Source organism: Trichosurus vulpecula, chromosome 7 (genome assembly GCF_011100635.1).
Source record: "Trichosurus vulpecula isolate mTriVul1 chromosome 7, mTriVul1.pri, whole genome shotgun sequence".
In the NCBI taxonomy this organism is placed as follows: Eukaryota; Metazoa; Chordata; class Mammalia; order Diprotodontia; family Phalangeridae; genus Trichosurus; species Trichosurus vulpecula.
In genome coordinates, this window is record NC_050579.1 from 56,734,548 (window position 1) to 56,746,352 (window position 11,805).

At 44.7% G+C, this 11,805-nt stretch overlaps 1 protein-coding gene across 1 annotated transcript in view; it reads right to left on the minus strand.

The window, feature by feature from the left end:
• The window catches only part of LRIG2 (leucine rich repeats and immunoglobulin like domains 2), a 37,992-nt gene extending 29,867 nt beyond the window's left edge, over nucleotides 1–8,125 (minus strand). Inside the window, exon 1 of the mRNA XM_036768523.1 lies at nucleotides 7,645–8,125. Coding sequence (XP_036624418.1) covers nucleotides 7,645–7,901 — 257 coding nt within the window. The 5' untranslated portion in view covers nucleotides 7,902–8,125. The remainder of the gene's footprint in view (nucleotides 1–7,644) is intronic.
• Nucleotides 8,126–11,805: the final 3,680 nt, after the last annotated feature.

Below are 11,805 nucleotides of genomic sequence, written 5' to 3' on the forward strand. Positions count from 1 at the left end.
CAAGTTCAGCTTGCAAAGAAGAAGAGCTAAGGGTTAATATCCTCTTTAGTAGCGCACCAAGCACATAAAGATATTTCAGTTTAGCTAGAACATCAGGCTGGGATAAGAGTAAAAAGTGTTTCCTTTAGTTAAGCATTTATTAAGTGCCTACTATATGCCAGGCGTGTGCTAAGTGCTTTACAAATATTTTTTCATTTGATCCTCAAAACATCCTTAAGAGGTAGGTGCTATTATTATCCCCATTTCACAGTTGAGGAAATGGAGGCAAACAGAGTGTCCAGGGTCACACAACTAGGAAATAAGTGTCTGATGTTAGATTTGAACTCACATCTTCCTCACTCCGGGCCCAAAGCTCTGTCTACTGTGCCATCTCCTGGCTGCCTTATTTGAAGAGCACCAAGCTAACCTTCTGGGGATCTGAGCGGCCACCCACAAGTTTTTGGCCCAGTTCATTTTGTTTACTCTAATGTTTAAAATAAGCCAGTAGTACGGAGTATAGTATACTTGAATGATTTTGAAAAAAGTCAAGAATAAACTGGGAAAGCATACAAAAAAACACCAAATGTAAACAACCTCTACAACCTCGCCATGGGATTTGTAGCACCACTCTGCTTGCCTACTGGAGTCTGAGATCCTTAATAAATTTTAAGAAATAAGCTGGGATCATGTCAATTTCCTCACAAGGGCACAATGATCTACAAACAGATCAAAAGGATTGAGGCCTCCTACCGTATGGAAGATCCAAGGTCTCTGGGGTCTGAGGTAGAAGGAAAATTAATGAAGTCATCATACGATGTTTGTAATTTGAGATGTGCCATTATAGCATGTAAAAGATATCCTATAGGTATTTAAAAAAACTATTTGTTCTATAGTGTCACCAGACAGCAGTGGGGACCTTGGTCTTGGTCCCTTAGGCAAACACTTCCATATTTAAATTTTACTGAGCATAGGCGGCTAAAATGGAGATTACAGTACTTGTTTCCTATCTAAAACTTTTAAAGGACAACTATTTACTAAAACAATTAAGTATAAATTTACTATGAGAACTTAGGCACGTCACTCATTCTCCATCGTACTCAAATTTCCTCCTCTGTAAAACGATAAAGGAATTGGGAAGACAGTCGATGAGATGATCTCTTCCCAATCTGTCCCAATACAGGCTGATTCCTCACCTCCCTGGTTCAAGCCCTCATTACCTCACCTGGACTATTCTAATTATTCTCTTTTCTCCTCATCTCTCCCTTCTTCAAACCATCCAACTACCAAAATAATTTTCCCAAGGCACAAATCTTACTATGTCATTTCCATTTCCTATAAGATATAAAGAGATCTTATCCTGGCATCTCATCCTAGACTCCCCCAAATTTTGGCTTTCCTAGCTTTACTTCACAAAATGCAAATTCTTGTCAACCCAGACTACCACTCCTAGAAACTGACACTCCGTCTTCCCCAAGCCTGTGAACCACTCCCTTTCTATCTCGGCCTCTCAGAATCCAAGTCTTCTTTCAAGGCTCAGCTCAGACACTGTTTCTTCTGGGAAACTTTCCCGGATCACCTCTAGTTCCTAGCAAAATACCTTGCCCATTCTGGGAGAAGGGATGGGAACCTGTGAGCAACAGGAAGAGAAGGGATTGAGTGAGAGGACCTGAGTTTGAATATTGATTCTGTTACCTACTAGCTGGTCTGAGGGACGTCACCATCTCTGGGCCTCAGTCTTCTCATCTCTAGACAGAGGGATTGAATGAGATGACTTTTATAGTCCCTTCTAGTTCTCATTCTATGATCTTACCATGTGCTAGTGTGAAAACTCCCTGGACCATGAGGTCTTTAACCTGGAGCCACAGACTGCCCCTCCCCACCCCCAGCCCACAGGTCCATGTGATAGATTTCAAAGGGTCTGGACTTAAATGGGGGAAAAAAGTCTTTCTTTTCATTAACATGAGGTTTATTTTGTAATCCTATTATATTTTATCCATTTAAAATATTATTCTGGAAAGGGATCCATAGGCCTCACCAGATTGCCAATAGTGTCCATGACCAAAACAAGTTTAAGTACTGTCCTTAGGGACAGTTAGGTGGGCAGTGGATAGGCACCAGGCCCAAAGTCATGAGGCCCTGTGTTCAAATCTGGCATCAGACACTTGACATGTACTAGCTGTGTGACCCTGGGCAAGTCACTTAACCCTGACTGCCACACTCCCCACCCCCCAAAAAAAGAACCCTTGCTCTAGATGTCTACAGAATTTAGGAGAGTGGCCTGGGGCACTGGGAGTTAAGAGGCCACCTAGTTATTATGCCTAAGAAGCAGGACTTAACTCAATTCTCCCTAAGACTGGCACTCTACCCACTATGCATCTTAGCATAAAGTTGCACATAGTAGGGATTTAATATCTGAACTGAACAAGAGACTATATTTAAGAGAAATAAATGAGAAATTATGTAGGAAAAGGGCTTCTCTGAGGCTCTTCCTACGATTATCTTTAATATTCTTATGTGAATTAGCATAATATACCTTTCCTTATATATTTCTGCTTACTAATCAATCCCCTTATTCTATCCTATTCACCCCAACCTCCTCAGCAAGATACACTAGAAAATATCAGACCCACAAGAAAGTGAGGAATAGTAGTGAGACATAGATTATAAGCTTTAACATACATCTCTTATGACTCCCGAACCTACTACCCCTCAGAACCTCTGTCCCCTGGGAATAAAAAAAATAAATCCAACTTTTTGGGGGAGGGAGCAATGGGGGAGAAACAGATGACAAGGAAGGGCTAAGGAAGCTGCAGAGAATTAAGTAAATTTGGAAAGGGAACAATCTGGTTTGGGGCCCTGGCTGGTCAGAACAAATGAAATACCAGAGGCAAAGTAATACCATGGAATAACCAGGACCTGGGGCTCTATATCTCCACTTTGCCCTCATGACTCAAGGCAAGATTCATCATCTACAAAATGAAGGTGTTAAACTAGATGCCTTCTGAGGTTCTACTACTTCTTCCAGCTCTAGTTCTATGATCCTATGAAAGACACACGCCACAGGGACAATTAATGGCCGGACTCAAGGAAGCCTGGGCTGGGGGATGAGGGTTGGGGGGGGAAGATTAAGGAATTGCTATGATTTATTAATCATGCAGTAGGTTTTCCCTATATAGTAGACCACTTCTTTCAACTGACCTCTGGGCCAAATTAAAAGCCCTCTCACAGATTCCCCAGTCAACTCAATAGACTTACTTCATTGACTTCTCCTTAAATTTTTCATGGCATTTTGCTTGAACCCCTCCTTCACACCGTTTTCTTTTTCTTTTTTTTTTATCTGTGTATGTCTGCCTTTATATTCCCATTGCCTAGCATATGTATGGAAGCCTAATAGTTATTTGTTAAATTTGAAGTAATTTTTTTCCATGTGGAACTTCAGGTCAACTGGATTATCCTACTAATTTAACTAATATGTCAAATGTTACTGCAAGCTGCATTCTCAAGAAACTTTATTTTTCATTAACTTTATTTCCTCTATCACTGCACCAGAAGAGTGAAGTTCATTTTCAGAAAAATACCTGAGGGGCCAGGGTGGTTCATTCCCCTACCTTATCAGCCTTCTAAAACTTCAGAATATTTTACAAATGAGACTGTTGTCCTCACAGTAGTTTTACAAAAGACAGAACAGAATGAATTGCTGAATTATCTGCCATTTAAAGAAGGGAATCCAAGGCATACACCACAGAAGTTAATAGTGGAGAGCTCAAGATTAAATCCCACACAATAATAGTGATCTGAATTCACATCTGCACCTCTAGCAACATACTCCAGAATTCTGTAATTGACCTCATTAAGAAAATATTAACAATGACTTAGAGGAAGATATAGCTGACATATAGGATGATGACAGGGACTGGCCCTATGATGTTGATAACACCCTCTGCCTGTGCAGATTGGCAATTTTTCTACAAATCAGTTTTAGAAAGTTGTCCAGGGCCATAACCAGTATGTCACAGGTTGGACTTGAACCTAAATCTTCCTGGATCTAAGGCAGCCTCTTTTATATACTACACCATGCTACTTCATAGATGACATACTTATCAGTACACACAGACGACAGAATCAGAACCCCCAAAGACCTGACAATATACAATGATAAACAGCTTCTAACAAATTGACATTTAATAATGTAACAGAGAGCCAGATTTGGAGCCTGGAAGACCTGGGTTCAAATCCTGCCTCTGCTGGTACTGGCTCTGTGACTACTGGGGAGGTCCCTTAACCTCTGGGTACACTGAGTTAACTAAGACTAATTTACAAAGGTATAGATCAACATTGATGAAATCTCATGTCCACTTCAAATGGTGAAAAAAAAGTAGCAGGCAAAGTGACAAACTCAAATCACCGTTATTATAAAATGGTTAATGCAACATATACAGACTGCCCAAGTGCAATTATACACTTATTAGCTGTGTGATCATGGACAAGTAACAATCTTCCCTAGCCACGGTCACCTATAAATTGAAAACAGTGCTGTCTATCACACAAGGAGCTGAGGTGAGTAAAGTGCTTCATCTAACCCCAGGTACTACATAAACAGGAAGAGTGTGTATGTACTATAAGCAAAGCACTTAATCTCCTCTCTAGGAGGAAAAGGTACAGAAGAGCTGCTAATCTGTACCAATGGAGTTTTTACAATGGGTGAACTGACCTACGCTGGAGGAAAATCACAAGAGTAGTGTTGGAAGGGACCTCAGAAGCTAGCTAGTTGAAAATTTTGGTTTTACAGATGAAGAAATTGAGGTCCAGGGAGGTCACACAGGGAATGAGCATCAAAAGTGGAATCTGAACCCAGGACCTTTGACTCCCCAAACCGGTGCTCTTTCTACCGTATTATGCTATAGGCCTCTCCATCTTAATCCATTTTATTATTATAAGGTCAACAGAAAAGGAAACAACTTTCAATTATCCTTAACAGGAATGTGGGAAAACAAGAAACAATAGTTGAAATTTATATAAAAATTTTTTTAAATTCTACAAATAGTAATCCGTCACAAAGCAAATCAAAACCCTAAATTCAAGGCAAAGAAAAACAAGGCCATTATCCAAATACTCTGCTTAAAAAGAGTAACTACTCTGTTCTTAAAGATTTTGTTCAGGATCACAGAATTTAGATCTGCAGGGCCCTCTCTGTGGCTACAAGTATGAGTATCTGAATTCCAATTACTGCTGTAATTCACATGGGTCACATCTATCTAACGTACAAATTCTAATTTTTAAACATTAATTTGTATCTAATAATAGTTATATATCTAACAAGTACTAAAAAGCATGTTAAAAGACTCAATTAAGGCCAATACTAATCTACCCTTTCATATCCTAAGACAGTGATTCTACTATTAGACTTTATTCCAAACACCTCTTTAATGGCAAGATTACTCTCAAAGAGGCTTGCATAGCAAAACTGTCAATTTCATTACATTTTTAAAAGGTTAATGTCACCTGACAGGCCAAAATAAGTAAACAAAAAAACCAAATTTGGATACAGCACATAGCTCAAATGAAACTATTTTTAATAACTTCTTTCCCAACACTGCTTAAAGGGAAATGCATTTATTGCAATTAGGGCTGGATGCAACTTTGTTGCTTTGGAAGCTGGACCACAGATGACTCCATCACGACTAGGGAGCAGTAAGAAATCCTTAGAAAGGTCTAGTCAGTGCATAAGAATACATGCTGACTGCATTTTGCTGCATGCTAATAGTAATTTTTCTTAAACTACATATGCATAAAACTTTTGAAACTGAAATCAGCCACAAGTGTCACTACTATATCCAAAAAACACAGAAAAACCTAATACCCTGCTCTACTAGGAATGCTTTATTTGTTCATGTAACATTTTTCCTTTATTCGCCAGAGGGTACAGAAAGGGAGACACTGACCATAAACTCTCATGGTTTAGCAGCACAGAGCTAGGCACATAGTAAGCATTTAACAAGTGCTTGTTTCCTTTTTTCTTTTCTACAAGTGTTAGCAAGCAACATTTGAATTACTTGAGGCCCTTTATCTGGATATTTTGCTATTAGAAGACATGTTCCTCATTGTTTTTTGTTTCTTGTAACCTCAGAATTTAAACTTTTGTCACTCCTATCCTTTCACTTTGACTAAGAGGTAACTATTAGAATTCAATCAATCAAAACTAGTAGCAAAGAAATAACTGAATACTAGCAGTCATTTTAATGCGTGGCATAATTGCAGCACTTAATATCTAATTGCTGTTCCTAACACCACCTCTCTGACTCAGGTTAATGAGCTCTCCAGATGCCACTGTCACGTCTAAGAGCTATGTGAATAAGAACAGCCAAAAGTCAAGAGTAGTTTCCTCTAAGGTATTTATTTCTTCTATGCAATTTATCTAAAAAGGGGGGGAGGTGCAGGGGAGGGAACGTATTGAAAACGATAATATACCACAACAAGCCTAGGAATACCTAACAGGACAAACACCTCTCCCTCTAGTTGTTCTGTTATGCTAAGAAACCAAAAACAGCAAGGAACCAGTCATTTCACACCCACTACTCACTCGTAGGTCACACCCTAACCCCCAATTCTGTGCATGCTTTTGGAGGGAGGGCTGAAGTGTGTTTTCAGGGATACTTCAACCACAAATCTACCCACACTCGTCCTTTCCCTTGGACTCAAATCAGAGGAAGCGGGCTACACAGGCAGACCAAATGACCCCAAACCTGCCAAGATCCTGCCTCTAACAGAAACTGTGCAAAACTGTCCTTCTCCAAATGTTTTTGCACGACCATAAGTTCGTTTCCTCCCGACTCCTAGGCCTCCTACCACACCCCCTCTCTGCTACCCAAGTGTGTCTTTTCCCTCCGGTTCGTGGGAAGGGGGTCCCCTTCCCCTTCTCCATGGGGATGCTTCCCTCCCCCTCTTCTCCATGGGGGTAACCCCTCCTCTCCGTAGGGTGCCTCCATCCTCCTCTCCACAGAGGTGTCCCCTCCTCTCCATGGGATGTCCCCATCCCCCTCCTCTCCAGAGGGGTCTCCCCTTCCTCCCCCTCCTCTCCGTAGGGATGCTCCCACCTCCTCTCCATGGGGTTCCCCCTCCTCTCCTTGGGGTGCTCCCCACCCCTCTCTTCTCCACAGGGGTGTCCCGTCCTCTCCATGGGGTGCCCCCTCCCCTTCCTCTCTATGTGGAAGCTCCCCTCTCCCCTTCTCTCGATGGGGTGCCCCCATCCCCCTCCTCTCCACAAGGGTGGCCCCTTCCTCCCCTTCCTCTCCATGAGGTGCTCCCTCCCCCTCCTTTCCGTGGGGATGCGCCCCCCTCCTCTCCATGGGGTTCTCCCTCCTCTCCGTGGGGTGCTCCCCACCCCTCTCTTCTCCACAGGGGTGTCCCATCCTATCCATGGGGTGCCCCCTCCCCTTCCTCTCTATGTGGAAGCTCCCCTCTCCCCTTCTCTCCATGGGGTGCCCCCATCCCCCTCCTCTCCACAAGGGTGGCCCCTTCCTCCCCTTCCTCTCCATGAGGTTCCCCCTCCCCCTCCTTTCCGTGGTGATGCTCCCCCCTCCTCTCCATGGGGTGCTCCCTCCCTAGAGGGGGTCTCCTCTTCCTTGGCCATTGTCCCCCCCCCCCGCCCCTGGCCCGCACACTCACAGGCTGGTGGTGCCGGGGGGCAGCGGGCCCGAGAGCGCCCTCCAGCCCGGAGCGGACAGCAGCTTCCTCCAGCTGCAGTCGAGCAACGGGAGAGGACAGGAGCAGGGCGCGGGGCAGAGGCCCGTCCGGGCAGCGGCGGCGGCAGCCGGCAGGAGGAGCAGGGCGGTCTGGGAGAGGAGGAGGAGTCGGAGCAGCGGCCCCGACACGAGCACGGCCACGAGAAGCTCCCACGGGCTAGGCTGGGGCGAAGCCGCCATCTTCCCCCCGACGTGGGCAGGGCCTCTGGCTAAAGCGGCTCCCGGGGGATCTAGAGCAGCCGCGCGATTCACTAGAGGTCCGGGCTGAGGCCTGCACGGAGCGAGGGGGAGGGGCGCTGCGTGCGGCAGCTACGGCGGCAGCGGCGACCCGGCTGAGAGGCCCGGGAAGGGGGGGCGGGGGGGAGCGACGCAGCTCCCGGGACCCACCCCGCGCCGCAGCGTTCGCACGCAAGGACGCCAGCCAATCCACGCCTCGAGGAGGTGGAGGACGGCGCCATAGGGGGCGGGGCTTTCTTGGGGAGGGGCGGGGCCAGCGTGAGCTTCCCATTCCAGAGGCGGGGCCAACTTCTCCACGCCCTCTCTCCATCCTCCGTGCCCGCCCCTTTTTCGCCTCACCCTTCTCCCAACCTCCTGGTCCCCAGTGCTCTCAGGGCTCTCCCCAGAACTGTCTGTACCTACCGGGAAACTACAGGCGGTCAGCCGAAAGCTCGAGCACCAGCCCTACGTGCTGTGTGACCTCGGGGAAGTCGATTACGCTCCCTGAGCATCTGGGGGAGGAGAAAAGCTCATTATTCTGGGTGTGTTCCCCTGCGGTCCCCAAGTAGGAGTTCGAGAAAAGCAGACGTCCGCGCCCGCGATTTAGGGGCTACGGGCTTGGATGCACACCCACCCGCATTCAAGGGCGCGTGGCTTGGTGGGTGTGAGGAGGGTGCTGGGAAATGCGTGTTTATCCTGGAGCAGAAGTTGGGTGCAGCTGCGTTAGTATCCCGAAGTCTGCCACCCTGGGCCTCCCCCAGCCTGGTGTCATTTCAAAGTTATGAACTGGGGCTTTGGGAACAGTAGCCTTCTAGCACATGTAAGAGTTGTCTCCCATCCATTATCTCATTAGGTTCTCATGAGCTGGGCGGGGCAAAGGTGATTACCCTCCTTCCAGACCTGGGGAAAACGAGCCTCGGTGCAGTTGTGACTTGGTCCAAGGTCAAAGACGTAGCAAACGACAGGGCTGGCGGATGAAACCGGACAGGCTTTCCTGACTCCCCGAAGCCTGGCCAGTGGTGCACTTTCTCCTGCATCGACTGCTCCGTTATGGTTTTTTGAAAACGTTTACACGTCTTGGAATAAAAGTCATTCCCAGGACTCCCAGAGCTTGGCTGGGGGCCTGTAGGGGCAGAAACCAGTCCAAGCCACACCCTGTGGTCCCAGAGCAGTGGAGGGAAAAGTGACCCTTCCACTTCGCACTTAATGCACAAAGGAATCCATAAAGAAACTGAGAATGTGAAGGAGCCCCTCCACACACATTTAAAACCTGGCATTAAGTAGTTGGCATCCGATTGGCATGATTTCCTGGCTGTTTAGCCTCAACTGTACCCTCACAGCTACAGTATGGCAAACTTTTTAGGGACTCTATCAAATTCTTCAGAGAACCTGTTTCAAATCTTCCCCAGTTTCCTCGGACCTCGTTCAACCTGTCCTGCCCTTTACTCGGTAGACAGCTTCACCTCCTTTATAGGATTACAAGATTTTTAGAGGTAGAAGAGATTTCAGAGATGATCTATTACAATGGCTCTAAACATCTTGAAGTCCGAGGACCAAAGCAATAATTACCACTGGGTGAATAGAGTTTTGCCCCCAGTGTAGTGTGTAGGGGTTGGGGGGAAGCACCTACTACGTGCAAGGCACTATACTAAGCACTTAACAAATATTATCTCATTTAATCCTCAAACAACCTTGGGAGGTGTTCCCATTTTACAGTTGAGAAAACAGGCAGACATCAGTTAAGTGCCTTGCCCAGGGTCAAAGAGCTAGTAAGTATCTGAGTCCACATTTGAACTTGACTCCAGGCTCAGCAGCACTCTATTCGTTTTCCCACCTAGCTTTGTGGTAGAGGGAAGAAGGAGCATACTTCCTTTCCTCAGTGACCATTATCCTGGTACCTCATCTCTTATTCCATCATTGAATCAGTGTCCCTTTGCTCAAAATAACTCTTTCTCCCCTCCCCTATCACCTTGTTGGCTTCTTTCTCAGACCCAGCTTCCTTCACTTCCCCCACCAGGAGGAAGTAGAAAGTCAGTCAGGCAATAAACATTTATTACTTTTTTATTTATTTATTTTTAGTTTTCAACATTCACTTTTATAAGAGTTTGAGTTCCAAATTTTCCCACCTCCCTCCCCTCTCTCCTCCCCAAGACAGCATGCAATCTGATATAGGCTATACATATACAATCATATTAAACATGTTTCCATGTCAGTCATGTCGTGAAAGAAGAATCAGAGCAAAAGGGAAAAACCATGAGGAAACAAAAAAGAGAGAGAAAATAGTACGCTTCAATCTGCATTCAAACTCCATAGTTCTTTCTCTGGGTATGGATAGCATTTTCCATCATGAGTCTCTTGGAATTGTCTTAGATCATTGTATTGCTCAGAAGAGCTAAGTATATCAAAGTTGGTTATCACACAATGTTGTTTTCATTGGATACAATGTTCTCCTGGCTCTGCTCACTTAGCTCAGCATCAGTTCATTTAAGTCTTTCCAGGTTTTTCTGAAGTCTGCCTGCTCATCATTTCTTATAGAACAATAGCATTCCAGCAATAAACATTTATTAAGTATATACTATATGCCAGGCACTATGCTAAGTGCCCAAGACAGTCCCTGCCCTCAAGGAGCTAACAATCTAATAGAGGAGAAAGCAAGCAAACATATGTACAAACTATATACAGGATAAATAGGAAATAATTTAAAAAAGGCACTAGAATTAGGAGGAGTTGCATATGGAAGATGAGATTTAGTTGTGAATTAAAGGAATTAGTGTTTGACACATAATAGGTGCTTAATAAATGTTTACTGATTGATAGAAAGGAAGCTACTGAAGGATGAGAGGAGAAGACAGAGTATTACCAGCATGGGGGACAGCCAGAGAAAATGCCTGGAGCCAAGAGATGGAGTGCCTTATATCTGGAACTGTAAGGAGACCAGTGTCAAGAGTACCTAGTGGAGAATAAAACTTAAGAAAGGTCAAAATGCCCCCTTTCCTGGCATAACTGCACCCTCAGTCAGACTGTCCTCTTTGCCACAACTACCCTATGTGGTCTTTCCATATCCTTTTAGTCAAATATTTTGCTACACTCCTCCATTGTCCCATGAAAATATTTCTAGTTATGGCTCTGAGGACACTTTTTTTAAAACATGAAATTTCGAAGATACCTCTCCTAATAAGAGTAATTGTTCTATTAGTATTCATTAATTGAAAAAAATACATAATGACAAAAACCTACTCAGTACTAATTTTAAATGAATTTCTATTTTATTGGAGCAGCATATATATAATTTTATCTACATACATACATTTTAAAAACTAGTAAAAACATGTGCAAGATATACTCAGCCTACAGAAAGGATGTTTGTTTATTTGTAGATTCACATAATGTTAAATAGTGGAGAGAACACTAACTGAAGTCAAAACATAAAGGTTCAAATCTTGCTTCTGAAGCTCACTGCCTTTGTGACCCTGGGTGACTCACAGCCTCCTTGGGTCTCAGTCTTTTCCACCTGTAAAATAAGGGGACTGGGTTCGGTGGCCTCTGAGGTCCTTTCCAACTCTACAGTATGATCCCATCATCCCTTGCAAAGTGTCTGAAGCCCTCCAGAGTTTCCTTAGCCCCTAGGTTGGAAGCCAAACAATCAAGAAGTGTTAGGCTGTGCTGTGGGTAGAGTGCTGGACGTGAAGTCGGGAAAACCTGAGTTCAAATCCAGCCTGAGATACTAGGTAGCTTTGTGTCCCTGGGCAAGTCACTTAGTCTCTATGTGCCTTAGCTTCCTCACCTATAAAATGGGGATAATATAGTATCTACCTCCCAAGGTTGCTGTGAGGATCTAGCACAGCCCCTGGTACAGAGTAAGGGCTAT